Raw genomic sequence first — 21,762 nt, 5'->3', positions numbered from 1 at the left:
CTTTTGAAAATCAATACATCACAATGAGTATCACGACGAACGTACAAAAACACTATCGAGCCTCTGCAGAATACCTGACAGGCGTCAACAACTTGGAGCGTTTCTCTCGTGCTACATGCCATCGCCAGTTGACACGAATGCACGCTCCTGGAAAGCAATTGTACTTATGCCTGTCCCTGCATCGGAGTTGCCCACGAGCTTGGTGTGATACTCTCGAATGCTGAGGATGAGACGTGGTCCCAGCACAAACATCTGTATGATCGAGAAAATTTCAAGATGGGCAGTATAAATCAGAGTTCCAGTTTCCGATGCCTGTAGGAATGGAGATCAGTTGCCACATGCAGATGCGATTGACAGTCGGCATACACTGGTCTTCAAGTTCGGAGAGAAATGAATTGGAAGACAGAAACAGTAGCAAAGCTAGCGCCCACAGAACTTCAGTGGGAGAAGAAGCCGCATTCAATTACGAGCTCATCTGACAAAGTAAAGGACGTGAGTTTTCATTAACACCGTAAAACAGTCCCCGATAGTTGGTCCCGTCGATGATCGTGGCAGTTCACGGAAGTGTTTTACAGCAATCCAGACTGCAAGACACAATGCGAGGATCTCCCATGCAATGTAAAGTACCCAGACCATGGAATCAAGTGAGATATCACCTTCCCATTCATAAGTGCACTGATAGGTACCAGAGAGGATGAGCTCCTCTGGTATTCGTCCGATGAGCCTAATGCACTCTTTCGTCCTAGATCAGGCTTACCTCCTAACATATGAATATCTCCTATTGCAGTGATCACTCCGCAGGCGATCGTGAAAGTCACGAAGGTTACAACGAGAAAGATAAGTATCTTTCTGGACCGCTGATACATGGCATATAACCGCGTGATCACTATAACTTGCATGATGTTTCAGTTAAGTCTCACGAGGTATTGTAATTGAGTGGCTCACCATCCAGCATGGTATTTACCACTACTGTCATCCAATTTAGCGTAGAGTTCAAAATTTTGCCTGAAAATCCCAGTTAGTAATGAGCGTAGACTCGGGACCAAAATCTCACATTTGTTATGGTCATTATAACAAAAAAGCTAGCCAACAATGTCACTCACCCCTACATAGCAACGCACGTCATTGAACGAGAATGATAGGCCTCGGTGCAGAATACTCACTACATCTGTCACTGGGAGTGACGGAAGGCTTGCTGAATGCCAACGGTCAGAAGAAACGAACACGACGAATGTGGGGAAATATACGCAATATGTTGATGCTGATTGTGAAAGATGACTGATTAGCTCGGCGCCAACTTGTTAGAAGGCGTGAACATACACAGCATATAGTATTCCAATGTAGCGCACCTAGGACATTGTTGAAGTTAGGACGGCTTGCCAACTGCTATATAAGCTACATACACTGATATATAAAAGAGTTATGCGGGACCAACGTTGCATCTTGCCCGAGTTAATTGTATCATCCTGATGCTCATTTAATACTGCTCACCCAGATCAGCTCGAACTATAAAACCGTTCGCAGTGAGATGGCTGCTCCGGTTATGACGGCATCGACCTACCTCTTGTCCGAATGTCAAAGCTGAAAATGTCATAAGAGTACCAGCGGTGATCGGTAACATCTTGCTCACCCCAGTCATATATTACTGCAGCAGATGCGGAAACTGCGCAACCGCAGTGAAGTTTAAAGTTAGACATCACAGACATATCCAAATGGCTTTCCACGAACCTACGTAATAGCTGAAGCCACCCAACTCATCGATTAGCGGCCACCAACTGGGATCATCTGAGACGAAAGGTATATTTGATGGGTGCGATTGAGCAGCGAACTTGATGGTCATTTATCCAAACGCTGTACAGGTTAAAGCTGTTCGTGATGTTAGGAACTTGTTTCCAAATTCCGATGCCGTTCTCGCGACCCATGGATATTCTTGCCACACTTATATCAGTTTAGGAATTCCATCAGTAGGATCATCATGCTTAAGTAGAAGACATGCAATAATTGAAAAAAGCGTGCTGTCCTAATTTCTCAATGAACACAGACACTTCTCAATCTTGCTGACCTGCACTTGCGAGGCGTAACCGCAGGTAACCGCTTATTGACAAGACCGTGCTGTCGACATGATAAGTCAGAATTGAATCAATCGAATACGTCTTTGAACCCGGCAAACAGATAACTCACCTCTCCACATTTGACAGGTTGTCATCATGATCGCTGCTGCAACGCCTCCAAACACGCCTCAGATACCTGATCCAGTACGCCCAAAGTGCTCTCGGATATCGGGTTACATGATCTGAATGATGATGCACGTAGTAGATGCGGTTAATACCAGTAACCCACCGAATCTGACCGATCGATGTTGCATGCTGGTCGGACACGCCGATCCTGATTGATTAGTCTGGTCTAAATATAACGGAAAGAAACGACTCGGACACGCTTGAATCACCCCACAGGAAGCTAAACCTCAGTCTTCTTCTCTGCCGGAAGTGATTTGGTTCTTAATATTGGAGTAGTTGGTACCCACTGTATCGAATTACTCCGATCAGCTTACTTATAAACACTTGACAACATACCCGGCCCGTAGTAGCCCTGTTTGAATTCTCAGTGCTAGCACAGCAGCTTTCTCTGCTCGTGCCCATAATTTGTGCATGAACGCTCTGCGTGCTCGTTCCATAATGGCAAATGTTTGCAAAGTGCCCATCTCCTCATTGCCCCTGCCGCCGTCAAGCCACATCGTGACTCATAACCTTACCCCAGATCCAGTTACCCCGAATCTAGCAGAGTTCTTCTCTGATGTCTTGCCTAACAAACCAAGTCTGCAGAGGCGTGCAAGGCTACTCTCAAAAGAAGCACACTTCTCGTATGTGAATCCAATGCCACTAGAGTTTCCCTATGAAATTACACCGCCCGATCCACCTGCTGTCATCGAGGACAAGGCTGGTTACATCGAGCAGTGGCTCAGCGAGCGCGAAGCTCGTCATTCATATTCAGTTAGCGGACAAATTCAGCCTTCGTTGAACAAGTATACCTCCAAGCTTAGAGATAGGAAGAGGGAGCTCATCGGGTTGTCTGCGACATGCCTCAGAGACTGCCTGCCACATCTAGATGTTGGCGATGCCTTTGAAGTGCTGGGGAAACCAGCCTTGGCCCCTCTAATAGAAGAAGTTACTTCAATCTCTTCTCCAGAGGCTGAGGCTATCCGGCAGGAATTGGTGGATGTCTTGAGCGGCCATACCGTTCTGATGGCACCTGAGTCCAGCTCGGGTCCTAGCTTTGCACCCTGGTCCGCCAGGTACAGCGGCCACCAGTTTGGCGTCTGGGCTGGTCAACTTGGTGATGGTCGCGCCATTTCAATCCGTCAGTCATCTATCCCACGTCTGCTCCAGGACATCCTAACAGGTTGTTAGATGTGACACCGCACCCCGAAGACCCTGAAACCACATACGAACTACAACTAAAGGGTGCTGGGCGGACCCCCTTCTCCCGTACTGCGGATGGTTTAGCTGTGCTTCGCTCATCCATCCGAGAATACCTTTGCTCGGAAGGTGCAGATGTTCTTGTTGGTAGTACCGGGCTTGCACTAACTAAATCATAGCCATGCATGCACTCTCGATCCCAACTACCAGGTCATTAAGTCTAATCTCTCTCCCTGACTTACCAGTCATACGAGAGCGCTCAGAAACCGCCTGTATCTTCACACGCGTTGCAGAAACATTCATACGTATCGGCAACTTCGAAGCCCTCAGCCCTCCATCCAATTCTTTCTTCCTCGGCGGCGGTCAGCAAGACGCAAACTACGAAGCTTTACGACAGTTGGGTGAGTGGACTGCGAGGAGAGTGTTAAAGCTGGAAAACATCGACTGGGAGGCTGGTGGTGCTTGGGGTAAAGAGCTCCTGTTTGATGTTGCAAGACGAAATGCACGGATGGTGGCTGCTTGGCAGGCCTATGGATTTATGCATGGTGTTATGAACACGGACAAGTGAATTTCTCTTCCCACTTCCAGTTTTAGGCGACTAATTATATGGTTTCAGTATATCAATCCTTGGGCTGACGATAGATTACGGCCCATATGCTTTCATGGACGTCTTCGACTCTTATCATATCTGCAATCATAGTGACGGAGAGGGTCGTTATGCATACAAGGTGGGTCAAACACTGTTCACGCCCGCTCGTAAGCTGACACTCAAACCCAGTATCAGCCAAACATGATGTTGGTCTTTTAAGTTACAACTGTCTTCCGATATTCTAACAACACACTTGCAGCGTCTATGCCTGTCGTGCTCTCCTCGACGCACTCTCCCCACTCATCGGCGCAGAAGCCGCACAAGGCAACAAAGCAGTCCAATCCGGCTGGGCATCTTCAGTCACACCTGAAACGCTCGACTCATGGCGCAAAGTAGGCAAAGACCTTTCTAAAGTAGAAATGGAACAGATCATCGAAGAAACCTGCGCCATAGAATACGGAAACTTGATGCGCAAGCGCCTGGGGCTTCGTCGTCAGGAGAAAACGGACCAGCGGGAGATCGTGCAACCACTTTTGGACATGATGGAGGTACAGCAGTTAGACTTCCATGGCACTTTTAGACGGCTTGCGTTTTTCCACACTGGGATGATGAAGGAAGACAATAGTGAGAGAATGGAGGCATTCATCAAGGGGATCTTGACCGGGACGCCTGACCGGGATCGCATGGATCATGGCAAGGTTACTGAAGAATGGATGGCTTGGTTGGACAAGTACAGTGCGCGCATTGAAAGCGAGCGCCCTGGAGAAGAGTGGGCTGGTGAAGCTGACTTTGACAGCGCCAGGCAAGATGCCGCCAAAAGTGCGAACCCGCGTTTTGTGCTTAGACAATGGGTGCTTGAGGAGCTCATCAAGAAAGTTGAGGGGGACCATGAAAGTGGGAAACGTATCATGGCTAAAGTGATGCAGGTGAGACACCCACCATGCATATGCGGCTGACAGCAGCTCACTGTGCCCTAGATGGCATGCAAGCCTTTCGAACCGTGGGGAGCGGAAGGTGACGACATACCGAGCGATAATCTCCCAGCAGAGATAAGAGAGGAGAGGCGTCTGTGTGAGCTAGGAGACAAAAGACTTTTAGGCTTCCAATGCAGTTGCTCAAGTTGAAGTTGGTCAGAGGATATCTATCATCAACTAACAACCACACAGGCTACCAACATGGGCCCAATAACTATGTGGCGATGTATTCAAGCAGTTATAAATCATAATATAGTCCAAGGCAACTCGAAGCGCTGGCAAAAGCTTGCTAGCACCCATGCAACCAAAGAATTCAAGTCCAATCATTTTTCATTAACTAAAGCTTCTCGCGAAGCTTGCTGAAGCGCTTGAGTCGATCACTCGAGCACCCACTTACTGTGATTCGACCATCTTCCATCTGACAAGTAGTACAACGTTTAAGTGCTCGACTATCGTTGCCCCGGTCACGGACTTTGACATTCTGAAGGCTTTGCACAAGTAACAGCGTCCACATTTTCAAGTCTACCTCGTTCACGACTGAAGGTTCCTGCGAGAAGACACAGACGGTAGAGCTAGTGACCATAAATATAACAGATTTACTCAGGGACAAGGGCAAGATGGATAGCGAGTAGTACTAGTAATGCACAAGATTTAACACAACACGGAAATCAAGCTAAGCGCAAAACAAGCTGTTCCAATGCGAAAGGGTCAAGGAGTGTGACAAGGTGGGAGGGGTGAACGTTGATACCGGACCGTAAAGCGCCATGAAAACAGTATGAATGTGGGATGCGCGAGGAACAAATACGAAATAATGTATACGTACTCAAGATGGCAGTATGTATTGGTGCGAAATGAAGTTTGCACATATTAATGGAAAGCAAAGCGTGTTGTTTTGAAAGTGGATCATCTAAGTGGAACTTGCGTTGGGGGGTATGGGAAGGCTGTCACGCTCACGGCGTCAACTTCATCACAGGACATGATTGTTGAGTTGTGAGAGTAATGTGATGATCGCATGGACGACACGCGTAGACCTGCTTCTGCTGGCATGTCTAGTGCAGCGATGAGACATTGCATAGCGCGGGAATTGCTGGAGCTGGCGTCACTATTTGAGCGAGCCTCAACTTCAAGGAAAGGTCTTTGTGTGGGAGTATTTGAATCAGCGAAGGGGTTGGATCCGGGTGTGGTGTTAGCAAGGAGTGTGCGCTTTTGGGATTTCTCCTGCGCGTTGAAGAACGGATTGGTGACACGTCGGCTAATGCCGCTCTTGACGGAAGCCGCATCCGCGAAAGGATTGCGCGAATCGCCTGCTTCTGACATCTTTGAACCATATACGTCAATATGGCCAACTTCCGCACTCTCCCAGCGATGTGACCCAGACACGGTTGCGGGTGGAGTGAACTTGGCCATAGTCATTGTAGGTGACATGGTACCAGATAGACACGAGCGCATGGAGAGGAACGAATCCCCTCCGACAGTATCGCCATCCCATGAAATGGTTGGCACACCATCAGCTTGGGTACGGCCCATAAACCGCTGTACAGGTGGAGGTTTGGTGACAACCACGTAACCCAAATCTGCAGATTTTGATGCCATTTCCTCAGCCAAGCCAGGGTGATATTTGGCAAAGTGCTGCATCGTGCCTATGGACTCGCGGTTTCCATGGTCATCAGAGGACTTTTCTCCAGAGTTCGTGCTGGGTGTACGATTGAACATCGCACCCAACTTCTCCATCGGCCCGGATGGAGGCCTTGGGTACATATCCTGTTGGCCCTCCTTGTCATCGTTTAGGCGATTCCAAGGCTGTAGATGAGAGCGCTGACGGGACAAGTTGTTCGCAGCATTGCGGGACTGCGAAGTGGGGGAAGCGTTCCCACGACGCTGCGGCTTTTGTCGTCTTGAACAGTAGATCGCCAAAGAGATTACCAGTACGAGTAGGATGAATGCGCCCACGCAGGCGCCGATAACAGCGCTCAGTGATATGTTATTTCCAGAAGAGGAACTAGGCGAGGTGGTCACAGCAGATGCAGCTGATGACGAAGTCGGTAATGTGGACGGTGTCGAGGAAGCGAGCTGAATGCCCATCGAGGAACCCGAACCAGGTGCCGGTGTGGTGTTTTGGACGAGAGCAGTTGCGGTCGGTGAAGTGTCAGTGACTATCACGGATCCGGAGAGACCACCCAGCGAGCGTTGCTGGTACATGGTTGAATGGTATGATGGTGATTACAACGGAAATGACTGGAACGACCGAAGTCAAGAAAAGATTGTACCGCAGAATACCCGTACTACGGAAGATAATGAGAGTAATGGCCGGAAGATACACTATCAATGAGAATGAAATATAATGTTGTGAACGAATAGGCTTGCTGCCGAATAGGTTAATGACACCTAGCACTCAATCGAACGATAATACTTACAGTCAGTCGAACGAGCAAATAATTTGCACGTCGCTGCTCGTTGAGGCGCCGCCTTGGTCGCTGTCGCCGGCAATGTTGAAGAACTGTAGACAGCACTATTAACTAGTAAGCGCTGAGATGTGGCAAGATTGATAAGTTTTGTTTAGTTAGTTACTACGAAACGTAATCCTGCAGCCGATCCGCGGCAACATTCGGCTTTATGTTGAGGCAATGTGAATGGGATCATGACAACAACTTTTGGACAGTTGAAGTGTGCATTAATGTCATGGCAATAATCGGTTACAAATGGGAGAAAGGTTTGACTACTCCAGCATGGCGACGAACCACATGAAATGCCCAGTTTCCGAAAATCGTTCCTCCATGTCCCCACCTAATTCAGAACGCCGGCTTCTTCAATGCGATGTAGAAGAACCCCGTATTCGGGGAAGAGCAAGGTTGTCATCCTTTTCATGAATGCCAGCAGGGTATGATTCCTGAGCACCATATCCGCCCAGTACGGGTTCCCACTCGTTGCGAGCGTATTGGCGAGGAAAGCATAGACGATAAGATCAATGGATGTTGGTTGTTCGCTGTCGTGGAAATACGAATGGCCCGACATCCTTGCTTCGAGGGCTTCAAAAGCCTCTTTTTGCAAAGACTGAGCTTCTTCCTGGGAATGACGTCCCATCCCAGCGTTCCAAATTGACTCGATCACCTTCCTCCTAAAATACCAAGATATGATCGGCCGCATGGGCCAGGCCATGCTCCCAAATATCTCCTCGGCAGTCACTGCATAGTTTTCGTCTATGTACCACCGATCTCGAACGATTGCAGAATATAGCACCTCTTCAATATACGCCTGCCATGCTCTCGACTCGCCCTTCTGAGCAGGAGTCAAGCCGGCGGCGGCGTCCGGATCTTTAATGAGCCCGTTCTCGATGAGATAGCGGATGATAAAATGAGAATCTGGGATAGTGACAGTTTTCCCGTCATGCTTGATATCGGCGAAGGGAACTTTACCCTTGGGAGCTTTCATTGGGACTGTCTCGCCCACTTCGTATGATATGCCGCTAAATCTGAGGAATGTTTCCAGCTTTTGGCAGAAGCCGGACGAGCTAGGTGCATTGGGTGGCTTGGCGACACCCCAGAGTACGACATGGGGGTGTGACTCGAGTTCGGTGGACATGATCTGCAGGGATATATTGATTTTGAGTCAGAGGCCCATCAGATTTCAGCAATGGCGAGACAAACCTATTGAAGGCGACGTTCAGACTTGTAAGTTGAGATGCTAAATCTGTTGATAGTTTTATAATAATTTAGCGTTACACACCGATATGCAGAAGCACCAGGTTCAACTGCGGATGTGTTCATAATGACACAAACGGTTTGGCATGTCTTTGTCATTACTCAGAGATCCTGCGGCCGCAGTCAGGACTCAGCAAAGTCGGTTGACAATGAGGTACTACTAACCGCCAGGCCCATGTGCATGATAGCCAACTCGAAGCCTGGAGATTGTGCCTTGGAGCGCGTTATGTTTCACTGGTCCACGGTGCGTCATCACCAGTCACCTGTGCACCTTTCGAGTTCAGCACATCATACTATACGTGCAGTCGAGTTTGCGTTGGTTTTTGCTGCTGCGCCAGTGTGACACTCGTCACGTGCACGTGTCGCCGCCTAAGATCATCACCTATCATCACGGCATCAGGGTCTTCAAGCTTTCTTCAAGGGCCAGCCTCAAGCTGCACCTCGCACTGGTAAATCATGGAAAGCGAAGCAGAACCTACAACCCAGTAACCAGATCAATGGTATGTCTTGTTGGAATCCGAGAGTTCCGAGACAAGGAAGACCGATGGATCCGAGCAAGGCACGCACAGTGAGTAATGAGAGGTAGAGGTACGAGCACAGCCGAAAAGGGACAAAGGGCGAGCGACGCAGTGACGTCGGTCCTACTTTATTTTTCTGTTTCGTTTTAATACATTATTGTCGTCAACGTACTTACCTTAAAAACGCCAGTAGCAGCGTCCTGGCATCTCAGTTCTTTTCCAAGACACTGAGATGTGAGTAGGAATTCGTCACCTATACAATACAAAGTCTAATGCGATGTAGTGTACTTGTTCAATAGGTAGACGAACCCTTAACAAGAGTTCTTTTCCAAGACACTGAGATTGTACTTGTTCAATAGACTCCTCGTTCCTCCCGCTCTTCTTATCACAGCATGTCTCACCTACAGCTACCTTAACAGTACTGATAATGAAGTACTGTCAGTCTTCAACTATAGACCATGAGAGAGCCGCGAGGCGCGCACATGGACTTATGTCCCTAGTTCTAGGAACTCACTATCTATAGTGACCGACATGGTCCTGAGAAACAGGCACCATGTAGCGGCTAACGTGCATGATGGAGCTTGTGTTTTCAAATGTTTTCAAGGTGACTATCACCAAGTTTTCATCAAAGTTCCAAGACTATTGCCTGATCAATGAGTGACATTTACTAAGTGGAGTCATGTCTCTAGTTCAAGGATTTCACTATCTACAGTGGCCGACATGATCCTGAGAAACAGGCATCATGTAGCGACTAACATGCATGATCGTGTGTTTTCAAATGTTTTCAAGGTGACTGTCACTAAGTTCTCATCAAAGTTCGAAGACTATTGCTTGATCAATGATATCATGATCATACTACACATCGAAGTCCGCACGATGAAAAGCTGTGAAGCATTGAGATTAAATTCTATAGGATCACAAGGTTGATCCACTCGTCAGGTATTACTCTGTATCACATCCTATCACATCGGAGCATTCACTCTGTGAGAGGTTGTCATTCCACAGCGGCGGGCATCAGCGGGCATCAAATAACAGGGGCTCCATAATGTTAGTGATTCATCCCGAATCGTTCGATCCTCTGATATGTTGCTGTTGGTTAAATGTTGGCCACCACTGGCGACCACGTTTTGCACCTTTTTCGGCTTCGCGGGTCCTCGTTTACCGCAATCCCGGAGATTCACCTACTGGTCCACCCGGATATTGACGTCGGAGAGGACGGCAAAGGCTGCGAATATTTCAATGCCTCCAACTTTTGTCATTTTCCCCTTGATAAGTAGCCTTTGACCAACTCGGCGGGAGTTCAGGGGCGTCTCCAAGAATGGCCGTGAATAATTTATGCGGCAATCAGCCCAGGATGAATCCAATTGACTTGGATCGCATGCCGAGAGTCAGCAGATCGTTTCCGGTCTGGTCCGGTCTTCTTCATCACACACGCGCTGTTGCAGACATGTCATCTTCATTCGAGATACGTGGATCGTGGACCTCGGCATTCCCAACCCGTCTGGTGAAAATCAACCGTACATGGTTACAAGGAATCTCACCCGCTCCCAGCGCTTACCGATATCGAAGGGGGAAATTGTTGTGGCTGGCGAGTCGTTGCATTGTTATGATACAGTCTCGCAACGCAATGCAAGTTTTGATGCTGTTTCGATGGTCAGCATCTGAGTCTGCAATTCGGTATAGAAGCTACAATTTCCAGCAGCTGAACCATACTGTGAATGAATGGATATTTTACCTGGCCATCTACGCTCATATAAGCTCAGATACCAAAGTACCACCTCGGTGGCTCAAGTACGAAGAGCAAGAACACTAAGTAATCAACTAGTAATGATCATCCGGCAATAGGCAGGAGTAGCCTGTGAGTGATATCAAAGGATGAAGGTCCGGCGTTGAGTGCACAAACGCGTCTCCCCAGATATGATCCGCAAGCCAAATGCCATAACCATGACGCGTGCACAAATAGTAATACAAAGATAGGTAGATACAGTTCCGAAAGTCCTACAACTTAGCTTTCAACGCTTTTCCGACATCTCTCACAGCATCTTTCACAGTCTCCACAACCGACGCTTTGTTTTCAAAGTTGCCCATTATTTGTTGCATACCTTCGGCTGTGGTAGTAGGGTGTATAGCACGACCATCATCTGCAAGGCGTACGTCAGCCTCCTGTTCTAGAACTGATCTCGCGTAACATACCAAAGTTGGTGAGAACGTCCCATTTGGAGATGATATCTTCCGGGGTGAGCACTTTGTTAGTAGGGAACCCGTAGCCACCAGCACGCTGCCACCGAGTCTGCGCTGCCCATCCACCAGAAATCTCAAACAATTGTCCTGTCGTCTCGGTGTTTGCTTCGCTTGTGAGGTAGCCGACGATTGGTGCAATGTAATCGGGCTGCAAGAAAGGTAAGGTGAATGGAATATCTGACAAGTGAAAAGTCAGACCTTGTATGCATCGACCATTTCTTGTGGCCAAATCGTCATCGTCATGGCAGTGCCCGCAGAGGGAGCGATGACATTGCTCAAGATGTTATATTTACGGCCTTCAAATCCAAGCGTTTTGGTGAAACCCATGATACCGGCCTTGGCTGACGAGTACTGTATTGATGACCATCAGCACTCGCATTAAGAAACTAGAAGAGATGCCTTGCATTCGTCTGGCCAAAGTTACCATCTGCGAATAAAGGACTTGTGAGAGACGTAGATATACTATAAACAAACAAACCGTACAGATGCCGACTTGCGAGCAGGTCGTAATAATACGACCGTATTTCTGCTTCTGGAATATAGGCCAAACAGCTTTTGCACACTTGACCGATATCAGACACTATCGATTGGTTACCTGAAGACGAAAGCGATACCTTGTATGTACCACGCAAATGCACCGCCATGACAAGATCCCACTCCTGCTCGGACATGGCAGTGAATGAGCGATCTCTCAGGACACCAGCATTCGCCACAAGGACATGTACGCCTCCAAATGCGTCCAAGGCTGTCTTGACAATGGACTCGCCATCTTCTGCCGAGCAAACTGCAGGAACTGCTTTACCCCCAGCTATGAAAGCTCGCATCAAGCTGGGGACATCAAATGAAAATGACAACCTACCCAACTTGATTTCGGAGCACACAGCATGTGCTCCTTTCTCGCTGACGTCGTTGACAACCACATTTGCGCCAAGGCGCGCATACATGAGTGCATATGCGCGTCCAAGACCAGCACCAGCACCCGTGATAATGACAGTCTTGTTGTCGAAGCGAACCGGTGGTGCTGATTGGGGATTTGGAGGCATCGTAGAAGCAAGTTCGAGCTAGGGAACAATACAATCAGAAGACATACGAGACAAATTGTTTCTGTCGCGTACAGTGCTATCAACATCGGACACGGACTCTGGGCTGTAAGAAGGAAGATCAATTGAACCAAGGTTTCCTACCATAACGAAACGTCCTTACTGGCTCACTTCCGAGAAATCGGTCACTCCTGACCACTTGAGTTTGACCTGTAACCGAAGTCAGTTACTGCAGGATGTATGTGTTCAGCCGACTGACAGCTGAGGGAGTAAACGTATCGTCCGTCTTCCAGACGGTGCCTTTGCTGCGTTCCCATCGAATCTCTGTGACAAATCCAGCGCCAACCTCAAACACTCTGCCAGAGGGGTTCGGTCCGTCAGGGTGGCACACAGCAGCGACGAAAGGCGCCACGAATTCCGGCTGTCAAATAAGATTAGTGCATGAAGGAATGACGTCCTCAAAATTCACAAACCTTTAGATTCGCGAGCATCTCCGGAGACATGATTGTCGCAGTCATAGCTGATGCAGCAACAGGCGCGATAGCGACGGCGCTGATATTATATTTTGCACCTTCTCGTGCCAATGACTTTGTGAATCCAATTAAGCTCATTTTAGCAGCACTGTAGTTCGCCTGGCCAAAGTTCCCTGTACAAAATTATAAGATGACACGCATACAGTCACCAAGAAACTCACCGTGAATACCAGCTGCACTAGCGGTGTTAATAATGCGCCCGAACTTCTGATTCCTGAAGTGGAGCCAAGCAGCTTTCGTACACGAGAATGCACCCTTGACATGCACAGAGATGACCTGATCAAACTCAACATCCGTCATGTTCTTAAACCTACCAATCCCATTAGCACTTCCAAACCACCTTATCAAAACATAACTAACCCTTTATCCCTCAGAATACCCGCATTATTAATGAGGATTGATACACCCCCAAAAGCACTTATGGCGCTCTGAATCACCGCAGCACCATCAGTCACAGAAGAGGTGTTTGCGATGGCGCTACCGCCAGCTACAATCCAACGCGACGTCACATCTCCGGGCCGGAACAAGCGAATGAACGAGCGCACCCTTCTTTATTTCATCCACGACCTTCTGTGCAGCCTCTGCATTGAAGTCATTTACAACAACGTTCGCACCGCGCGATGCGAACAGCAACGAGTACCTGCCCCATTCATTTCGGTCATAGCCCGAGGAGGAGACGTTGAACGGATTGCTTACGCTTTCCCGAGTCCACCGCCTGCACCAGTGATTACGACAGTTTGACCTTTGAACGATAGAGACATTATTGCAGTGTATGACAAGAGGAAAGTGTGAAGCGTAACAGACAGGCTACAATACTTGGCCAAGCTTCAAGTGATACGTACGTGTGTACACATGAACTAGCCTAGGAGCCGACGTAGCAATCACGTGAAATCTGAAACAGTCCTCGGACCGGCACATTCAAATCAACGTGATTGATGCGACGGCAACGTGGCAAGCCGCAACCTCATGCAATGGACCAGAGATGTATAAATAATGATGTATATTGAGGAATGAGATTGATGAGACGCGCCCCGCGCAGCATACACGAGCAAGTATATACTGTCCACACAGGCTAACCAAGACAAACTGAAAATTAAGAAGCCTGTTGACAAATCGAGATCGCAGGGAATATATAAATCGATAGATGAACAATGCCTGCAGAAGAGCGGCGTGGAATAAATGCCGACAAACGCCAGCGGGGATAATTTTGAAGATATAGAATGCAACTGTGCAAATAACTGGTGTGAAGTGAATTGGGAAATAAGGACAATAACAAATAAAGTGCAAAGCAAGAGGGAGAGAAAACAGAGAGGACAGTATGCAGCGGCATGGGATGAATGATGGCTGCTAGAGTGTGCGGGATGGTTCATAGGTAAAACGGACATGTAAACCTATTTATGAATACGATGCGTTTCGGCGATGGGCACAGTAATGGCGTGCGAAAGTGATAGAGAAATATGAGATGAAAAATAATGAAACGAGATAGATGGAGATGCTGCAAAAATGGGATGCATGGGAGAGCAGAGCAGAGCGAGAAAGACATAATAAGAGACATGGCTGGATGGAATGCGTAATCAGACAGTTGAGATTGCAATGATGCCAGAGTGAAACAGTATGTCAAGCACAGAATGAGATGAGATGCAGGCAGATCGGGAACCCATGAACTTTTGGACGAGAGGAATATTCAAGCCGTGACCTGGGAGTTATCTCTAGCCGCAGGGCATTAACTACGCCAGTCCTAGGCTTCGTCCACGTTCGACTTCGCCCACTCAATTGCAAACAATGACGCCTTCAGGAACTTCTTGTTGGCGTATTTCTGGCAGACGTACTGGCTCGCGAAGTTGTCTTCGAGTAGCTTCTCGCATATCCATTGGTGTCCGGGCTCGAGGTGCTCCGCGACGAAGCCTGAGTGGAACACAAACGACTCATTCTAAAAAAGGAAACCACAAACAAAAAAGTCAGTCACATGATTCACAGCATCATAAACACGCGTTTGCATCGTGCCCATGACACAAAAACCAACCGAAGAGGCGGTACTCACCCAATCACCTCCCAGCATCCTCCTAGCACTGTACATCCCCACTGCAGCAATGAGACTCGGCTTACACCGCAAGAATCTGTGATCTAGGAGTGTCACCTCCGTCAAGAATTTGCCGAGCGTCCTCGTTTGGATATCATAGTTATCGGCCTTGCTGATACGGCGCATCCAGCTGTAAGGTGAGCAGTATTGCGACACCTTGAAATCGAGTGTCTGTAGTACGATGCGCTCGCCCTTGAGGATCTCCTCCTTCGTATAGCCGTTCTCGGTAATGAAGACGAACTCGTCGACGCTGGGTGCGAGGATTTCTTCGTACTTGGCGGCGATGAACATAGCAGTAACGCCGACAAGCTGAAGCTTGACTAGGGATACGACGCGTCTCGTGAGGAAACGGTCGACGATATTTATCGCGATCCAAAGCGTCTCCGGTAACATGTGCCAGCGCAGGTGCACTTGAAGGAGCCAGTCGACCAATGTTTGGCGCATTGCCCAGGTGATTTCGTTCTGGCCATCCATATAATCAGGATTCGGCATCACATCATCCTGAGGGGTCATGGTCAGCGCATCCAAAAAATAAGGCAGGTAGATGAGACGCACTTCGAGGTCGTTCATGTATTTAAAAATTTCCTCCGAGTACTCTGAGACCATCGTTGTATCGAGATAGTCCACCTCATCTTCAAACGTCTCCTGGATCTCTGCGATCTCTCGATAATGTCTCACAGCACGCTCGGTATCCACGTCGGGCCATATACGGGGCGACTTTGCAACGGCAATGGCGGACTTCTCCTCTTGTTCTGGAGTAACCTGTTCCTGTACACCCACCATCTCATCTACCTCCTTCTCGTTTATGATGCTGAGCTCAGGGTCTCCCTCGATATCTTCCACATCCATATCATTCTCCTTCTCTTCTTCAGCTGGAATGACTACTGGTACAGCGGGTTCCTGCCGCGATGCGCGTTTGAAGACGGATGCACGTGATGTACGTGAAGTGGGGCGTTGTGCGACGCTGTCTGAGCGACCTGGCCCGAGAGGGACGCGTTGTGGTCCGGTGGCGGCTGCCAGCGACGACGACCGTGTACGCTTGAGCCCCGCGTCATCTTTCACAGCGTCCTTGCCTTTACCAACAACGTCCTGAAGTCGCGTAACCTTCAGAACGTTGGGAAAGGTGAAAAATGGAGAACACGACAAACCTTGCGGTTGACCGCGGTGGTGGTGACCTCACCAAGCGCTGGGCGTTGTGGGCCATTCTTTAGGCCATTTAGGACGACAGAGGCGCGAGTTGCGACTCCCTGGGCAGACGCCTGACGAGAGTGCTTGCTAGTGGCATTTTCATCTGCATTCTTGCGTGTGACACCGATGCGACGAGTCTGAAGCTGGGTGATGGATAGTCGTGATCAGCTATCAAAGTTGGAAAAAAAAATCTGAAACAATTGACTACGTACGCGAGTGTTGTTGGCCATGATTTGTATTGAAATACAAGGCGACTTTATTGTGAGCGGTTAGAGCAGTGGGGGGTGGAAAGATACAGAAGAGATTGTGAAGAGAAGAGAGAGAATTGCCCTACTGCAAGCTTAACCTAGGATTTAATTGTGTCGTCGCGTTGTGGTTGAAGAAGAAAGAAGTGGATTGAATGCAAATTGAAAGGACAAGTCAGCCACCAGCGAAGCGACTTGGTCGTGTTCAAAACAACCTCCCAAGTTCAAATTCAGTCCATCGCGTAGGACGCGAACCACACACGTGACTTCAAAAACAATTCAAAACAGTCGCGTCGCGCTCGTGTCGTGACGCGTGCTTTCACACCTTTGTACGTACTATACACAATAATAACACAAACGTACACATACATGATGCCTTTCCATCAGACAAAGAAGGCACAAGTTCGATCTAACCCATTACACGGCTTCCGTGACATGTCAACGTGAGCAATGCAGTGCCAGCGTGGCTGTTATCATGTGGGGAGTCACGCCGTACTTATGAACGTCTGATATAAAGGTAACCTTCCAAACGCGTATAATTCGTGTTTGGCATGTGGGATTAAAAAATCAGTCGAGTCTAAATCTATAACATAACTCTTACATCAGTATGAGCTCTGCAACAGAAGCGAGAACTTACCGAACTATACTGTGCTTCCAATCCACTGTTCACTTCTGATCTATCATGTCCGCCCACCGCTTTTGCTTCCCGCTTTCCTTCCAGTCACCGCTGGAAGACGTAGGCGCCTTCTCCGGCATGCCTAGGCCCGACCTGTATGAAGTGGCACTGACTTCTAATGGTTCGATCAACCCTGATTCAAATTTCCCTGAGCCTAAAGCCGTTCCTGGCTGCCAACCCTGCTTCATTAGCAGCTGACGGCCAATGTTCGATTCCGGCAGCAGCTGGGGCGGTGCAGGGGTTTCAGGTATGCGGGCGGGACCAGAAGAAGCAGCGGATGGTGAATCGCTTCTAGGATTGGGTGCACCTGGAGTATCAAGCGGCGAACTGGGGAATAGTGCTCGTCTCTTTGCAGAGCGGTCCACATAGCTGGAGGGCTGACTGGATGCCGATGGCCTAGCTATATCATGACGAGATAACAACGTCCGTTTCAGCATAGTCAGCGCTTTCTTGGCATCCCTCCCCTCCGAAGGTATTGGACCGACTTCCTCTCTTGCTCGTTTAACACATTTTGGAGCAGGGAAAAGTGGAATGGTATTATCGCCGCTCCCGCTTGACGCACATCCTTCACATGACATGCGGTCAGAATGGATATGCACCACAAACGTGGTGCTTCCAATTGTCAATGCGTCCTTGTGCTTTAATGTGCGTGGAAAGCTGGCTACTCGTGGGGGAGAAAGCCTGACCCCAAAATCTTCACCCACGTTCATGGTTGGACCGGAATATCCACCAGGACGCAAGAATGACCCATGTTTGGATCCCATATCCACAACTGCCCACTCCCGCCTTCCGGTATCCCAAAACACCGTCGCGTGTAACTTGGAAACTGCCATTTCCTTCAACCTCACACGAGGAATTCCGCTTCCAGCGGGAGCAACATCTCTCCCAAATTGCACTTCTTTGTGCTCATCAAGCACTGCGAGACGTTGGATCTTTGGAAGGACGGAGGTGGTTTGCACAAGCAAGCGAAGTAGGGACCATGGCTTGAAAGTTGATGAAAGAGATTCATTCAGGACCGTAGTAGACTGTGGGACTTCTGTATTGCCAGGCCATTCGTATGCAGGATCGTAGCCTGTTTCTGTATGAGTGTGATTTGTACCGCTCACCTCTCCATCCTCCATCTCCACGGGTCCTTGGCGTCTAGCAGTGCACTGTCACTATCTTCAGTCAGTTGGTTGGCATTCGTGAACGTAAATTTGGTGCTTGGGAGTTGGAAGTGAAATGCGATGAATTCGAACTCCGATGTTGATGTCTGCCATGTTCTACTAGGGCTCATTACGCTTGTGAACTTTAGGAGACCTCCACCTGGGTGCACCACATCTTTTGTATTTGTCCTGGACCGGCACCGTGCATTAGCCTACCTCGCTTATTTCTTATAACATTGCGAAAGCATGGAATCATTCACAGAGGTACGTGTGATAGCTTCCGCAGTCAACCTCATGTCTTAATCGCATGTAGGACCACTCCAAGGCGCTCCTCGCCAAAGAATGGTTGGTCAAAGTTGACTCGCAGACTTCTACGCCTTATCTTTTTGTGTGTGCCTGCTCAAAATTTTGAGTTCCGTGTGAAATAACTGCCCCGACGCGTACGGTGGTCTCACAGAAATTTTCCTCCTCTTCAGTCGATCTAACGGCTTGCATACTCGTCACTGACACCAAGACCGCGTGGGCCGAGGGTGAATCTCTTTCTAGTCGCCGAGATGAATGAATAACTCACAAACCACATCCACCAAATCCACGATCATGCTAAAATGCATCCATGATACTGATCGATTCAATCTACGCCACTCATCAATCCGAATATTGATAGTCTTAACGAGCAATCAATTTGCCCGGCGGTGGCGCATGTGTAACAAGCTCTCCATTTCTCCTCTCCCGGATACGGATGAAGAATCTTGGCGAGACCGTCACCTAACGCTCTTAGGCTGCGCGCACTCACTTGGTGGCTTTCTGGAGCTCACGTTGGAGCTAGAAAAACCTACCTTGGGGGTAACCTTATCAGCCGGTTGTCGAGATGTGATTTGCCCTGACACGTTCCTATAGGATTTGGCGCTCGAGCTGAATTGCAACAACTGGAAGTGGCGGTGGGAGCCCACCTTTCTCGGACCAAAAGTATCCGCCGAGATCATATCAAAACACCTCATCATGCCCCTGATAAGTGTTAATCACCTCGCGTTCTCGTCCTCCGATGTTTTGGGTGATCTCGTGCCGGGAGATCTCGAGAAGGTCTGTCTATGCTTTCGTCACTCACCTTTCCATGTGCAATAGTTTACGTTGTGCCTAGGCAACAGATAAAGTTGGACGTACCGCGAGGAGGACGGTCGACACACATCTCAGGAACGCGCTATCAAAGCCACGCGTGGCGACGACCATTCGGCGTATGACAGCCATGTTCAACTTCTTACCTGAACTTCGTAAGTGTTAATAAACGCTCAACGGTACCCTGACATGACACGGACTTTTCTCGATAGCTGTGATAATTACTGACGCGGGCACTCCGGACCTTCGCGCACCCACGGCAGATAAAATTTCGTCGCCCAAAATAACAGCCCGATATTCAGAACATAAACCACATGTAGGTTTCTTGGATCGAAGATCTACTCACCCTGAGCTAAGCAAAGTCTGATTCAGAATTACGATATGGACCCTCTGAAAGAGCCCACGCCACCTAAAATGCCACAGCAGGAAGATTCTGCCACCGAGTCTGAGTCTGAAGGGGCTGCGCCAAAGCAGCGGACCGTACTCGCCTCTCCCACCCCCAGCCAGCTCCGCGTCTCAGGGCGGCCTCCTTCGGCTAGCCTGTCTAAGGACGCCTCCCCGGCCCTCCCCGGCCGCAGCCGCAGTCGGACAGAAGCCCCCGTATCAGAGTCCGACTCCTCGCTCGTGCGTCCAAATAAGAAGCTCAAGTATCCTGAGGGTTCAGATAACGACGATAGCGAGGAAGAGCGCAAACGACGCGCAGCAGCAATCAAGAGCGGAGCTGCCGCTAAGCGAGGGACAAGGCAACCGCTGAAACGAGGAGGCAAGCGTTTCTAGTCCCCGTCCTCGTTTTTATTTCAGGTCACCGAGAAGCCGGACATGCCAATGGGTAGATGGTCTCCCTCGTCGGTGGCGGACTGACCGTAGGACTGATTATTGGTATTTCGGATACCCTGAACACTTCTTCGCTCTTATTTCGTAGTGAGTACGGTTCTAATGACAAATTCTTAATATGTTTCTCCAGGCCCCTAAGGCGTGTCACTTTCTTGGGGTATATTCAATATCATGACTTCCTTTGATGGATCGACATCATTAACCCCTTTTCTGTACAAAAGATGTGGAGCTATCTCTACAAATGAAAGGACTCCCAAGGGGTGCTAGCTGTCCCGTAAGAATACAACGGTTTCTGTAAGTGAGTAGCACCTTTCGACAGATGCGATGAACACAGCTAATAGCACAGCAACTAGCAGTCAAGTGTCCGAGTGGGGATATCATAATTAGTGGCGAAAGCAGTACGATGGCGGATAGCAAAATAAGTGGAGGCGATGACAACCACCTCAAGAGTATGGTAGTTGTATGCTGATGTCACCAATGGCGTCCCGTTCGATGGCCGTATTCATCCGAACCTCCACCCTCGTACTCCAGGCAGGCGTCGCATTTTGTTTGGAATAGGTTGCGAACTCTGCGGTGATCAGAAAATTCCTGGAAGCGAGTAATATCCATAAGAAGACTGGCCAAAATCAGGAGGCGCGTGTTTTCGCACCATGTTGCACCCGCAGTTCTTGGCGGTTTTGTGCATATGTGCTGCACTTAGTTTGCAATTCGGCCGGGCACAATCGTATGTAATTCCAGTCTGATAGATTCGGACGTAATGCTAAATGGCGCCATCATGGTTGTCAAGAGGTCAAAGCTCGCAGAAAGCTCGGAGTAACGCACCCCACATCCTCTGTACTGATCACCGAAACTGCAACGAAGGGACATCGGTCATTGACAAGCATGATTTCTGTGGGATTGGAACACACCATTCCATGCTGCACATTTTGTAAGTATATGGTGGGTGACTATGGATCCTTATGGATAGAAGACGAACGCGAAATGGTAGTGAGGGATGGGTTTGACTTGGATTGACGTGGTATGCTTTTATACGCACACCGATTGACCAATACGATTGGATGCATATGGTAAGACATCTTCGGTGTAGCGAAAACCCATTTACGAAGTAATCGTGGGAGCGCATATCAAACCATGGTATGGTGCAAGAGAGTAGCCGGAACTTTGTGACGGGCGCACCTGTATTGAGAGTAACTGCGTGATCTCATCTATGGGATGTCACTACCGTTTAGACTCGCAGTTCTTGATAAGGGTAGTACGGAAATGGTATGAAGGACCAGCCAGCATGAGGCCAAGCTGATCGCAGATTTGGCACGACCCTCGTGGTCAGCGTTTAGTTACAAGTTGCCAAGGGTCCTCAGAACACGACGCAGCCACCATCCAGCCGTTTCACCGCTTCCGCACTTCGGAAAGCGCTCCTTCTTGGCCGGCTCTATTCCGCTCTGACACCAATCAGGCCAACATCATGACATTCG

The 21,762-nt window shown here is 48.9% G+C and overlaps 9 protein-coding genes across 9 annotated transcripts; 2 read left to right on the top strand and 7 right to left on the bottom strand.

The window, feature by feature from the left end:
• Positions 1-2,675: 2,675 nt before the first annotated feature.
• BJ212DRAFT_1265503 (uncharacterized protein) lies at positions 2,676-5,129 on the top strand (the record flags this gene model as incomplete). The annotated part of the gene is made up of 7 exons (XM_041330490.1): positions 2,676-3,357; positions 3,408-3,545; positions 3,596-3,980; positions 4,033-4,144; positions 4,195-4,211; positions 4,265-4,931; positions 4,983-5,129. The coding sequence occupies 7 exons, from the start codon at positions 2,676-2,678 to the stop codon at positions 5,127-5,129; spliced, it is 2,148 nt and encodes a 715-aa protein (XP_041196235.1).
• A 753-nt stretch (positions 5,130-5,882) lies between these two features.
• Positions 5,883-7,061, bottom strand: BJ212DRAFT_1445586 (uncharacterized protein; the record flags this gene model as incomplete). Its single annotated transcript, XM_041338135.1, has 1 exon — positions 5,883-7,061. The coding sequence occupies one exon, from the start codon at positions 7,059-7,061 to the stop codon at positions 5,883-5,885; it is 1,179 nt and encodes a 392-aa protein (XP_041196234.1).
• A 702-nt stretch (positions 7,062-7,763) lies between these two features.
• BJ212DRAFT_1445566 (uncharacterized protein) lies at positions 7,764-8,860 on the bottom strand (the record flags this gene model as incomplete). Its single annotated transcript, XM_041338133.1, has 2 exons — positions 7,764-8,540; positions 8,843-8,860. The coding sequence occupies 2 exons, from the start codon at positions 8,858-8,860 to the stop codon at positions 7,764-7,766; spliced, it is 795 nt and encodes a 264-aa protein (XP_041196233.1).
• A 2,045-nt stretch (positions 8,861-10,905) lies between these two features.
• On the bottom strand, positions 10,906-13,881 carry BJ212DRAFT_1338048 (peroxisomal hydratase-dehydrogenase-epimerase). The gene is made up of 15 exons (XM_041334995.1): positions 13,706-13,881; positions 13,555-13,649; positions 13,370-13,496; positions 13,171-13,319; positions 12,950-13,122; positions 12,736-12,897; positions 12,640-12,686; positions 12,552-12,582; positions 12,296-12,497; positions 12,051-12,244; positions 11,920-11,998; positions 11,841-11,863; positions 11,635-11,787; positions 11,389-11,584; positions 10,906-11,336 (listed from the first exon to the last, which is right to left on the bottom strand). The coding sequence occupies exons 1-15, from the start codon at positions 13,768-13,770 to the stop codon at positions 11,194-11,196; spliced, it is 1,839 nt and encodes a 612-aa protein (XP_041196232.1). The 5' UTR covers positions 13,771-13,881; the 3' UTR covers positions 10,906-11,193.
• Positions 13,882-14,747: 866 nt separating this feature from the next.
• On the bottom strand, positions 14,748-15,938 carry BJ212DRAFT_1265801 (cyclin-like protein; the record flags this gene model as incomplete). Its single annotated transcript, XM_041330516.1, has 3 exons — positions 14,748-14,939; positions 15,051-15,590; positions 15,645-15,938. The coding sequence occupies 3 exons, from the start codon at positions 15,936-15,938 to the stop codon at positions 14,748-14,750; spliced, it is 1,026 nt and encodes a 341-aa protein (XP_041196231.1).
• A 257-nt stretch (positions 15,939-16,195) lies between these two features.
• BJ212DRAFT_1265944 (uncharacterized protein) lies at positions 16,196-16,423 on the bottom strand (the record flags this gene model as incomplete). The annotated part of the gene is made up of 1 exon (XM_041330528.1): positions 16,196-16,423. A coding segment is annotated over one exon (228 nt), but the record flags the coding sequence as incomplete, so codon positions are not given.
• Positions 16,424-16,833: 410 nt separating this feature from the next.
• Positions 16,834-18,433, bottom strand: BJ212DRAFT_1575394 (uncharacterized protein). Its single transcript, XM_041342135.1, has 2 exons — positions 17,160-18,433; positions 16,834-17,105 (listed from the first exon to the last, which is right to left on the bottom strand). The coding sequence occupies exon 1, from the start codon at positions 18,317-18,319 to the stop codon at positions 17,189-17,191; it is 1,131 nt and encodes a 376-aa protein (XP_041196229.1). The 5' UTR covers positions 18,320-18,433; the 3' UTR covers positions 16,834-17,105; positions 17,160-17,188.
• A 15-nt stretch (positions 18,434-18,448) lies between these two features.
• BJ212DRAFT_1338031 (uncharacterized protein) lies at positions 18,449-20,666 on the top strand. Its single transcript, XM_041334994.1, has 9 exons — positions 18,449-18,607; positions 18,657-18,731; positions 18,801-18,873; positions 19,008-19,186; positions 19,241-19,423; positions 19,482-19,611; positions 19,669-19,772; positions 19,829-20,426; positions 20,641-20,666. Exons 1-8 carry the CDS (start codon positions 18,590-18,592, stop codon positions 20,231-20,233), a joined length of 1,167 nt encoding a protein of 388 aa, XP_041196228.1. The 5' UTR covers positions 18,449-18,589; the 3' UTR covers positions 20,234-20,426; positions 20,641-20,666.
• Positions 20,667-20,761: 95 nt separating this feature from the next.
• On the bottom strand, positions 20,762-21,157 carry BJ212DRAFT_1265421 (uncharacterized protein; the record flags this gene model as incomplete). Its single annotated transcript, XM_041330487.1, has 3 exons — positions 20,762-20,878; positions 20,940-21,050; positions 21,113-21,157. The coding sequence occupies 3 exons, from the start codon at positions 21,155-21,157 to the stop codon at positions 20,762-20,764; spliced, it is 273 nt and encodes a 90-aa protein (XP_041196227.1).
• Positions 21,158-21,762: the final 605 nt, after the last annotated feature.

Source organism: Suillus subaureus, assembly GCF_016647635.1.
Source record: "Suillus subaureus strain MN1 chromosome Unknown BJ212scaffold_7, whole genome shotgun sequence".
NCBI lineage: Eukaryota > Fungi > Basidiomycota > Agaricomycetes > Boletales > Suillaceae > Suillus > Suillus subaureus.
The sequence above is the reverse complement of the archived record's forward strand: the minus strand, read 5'-3'. Positions and strand labels throughout refer to the sequence as shown.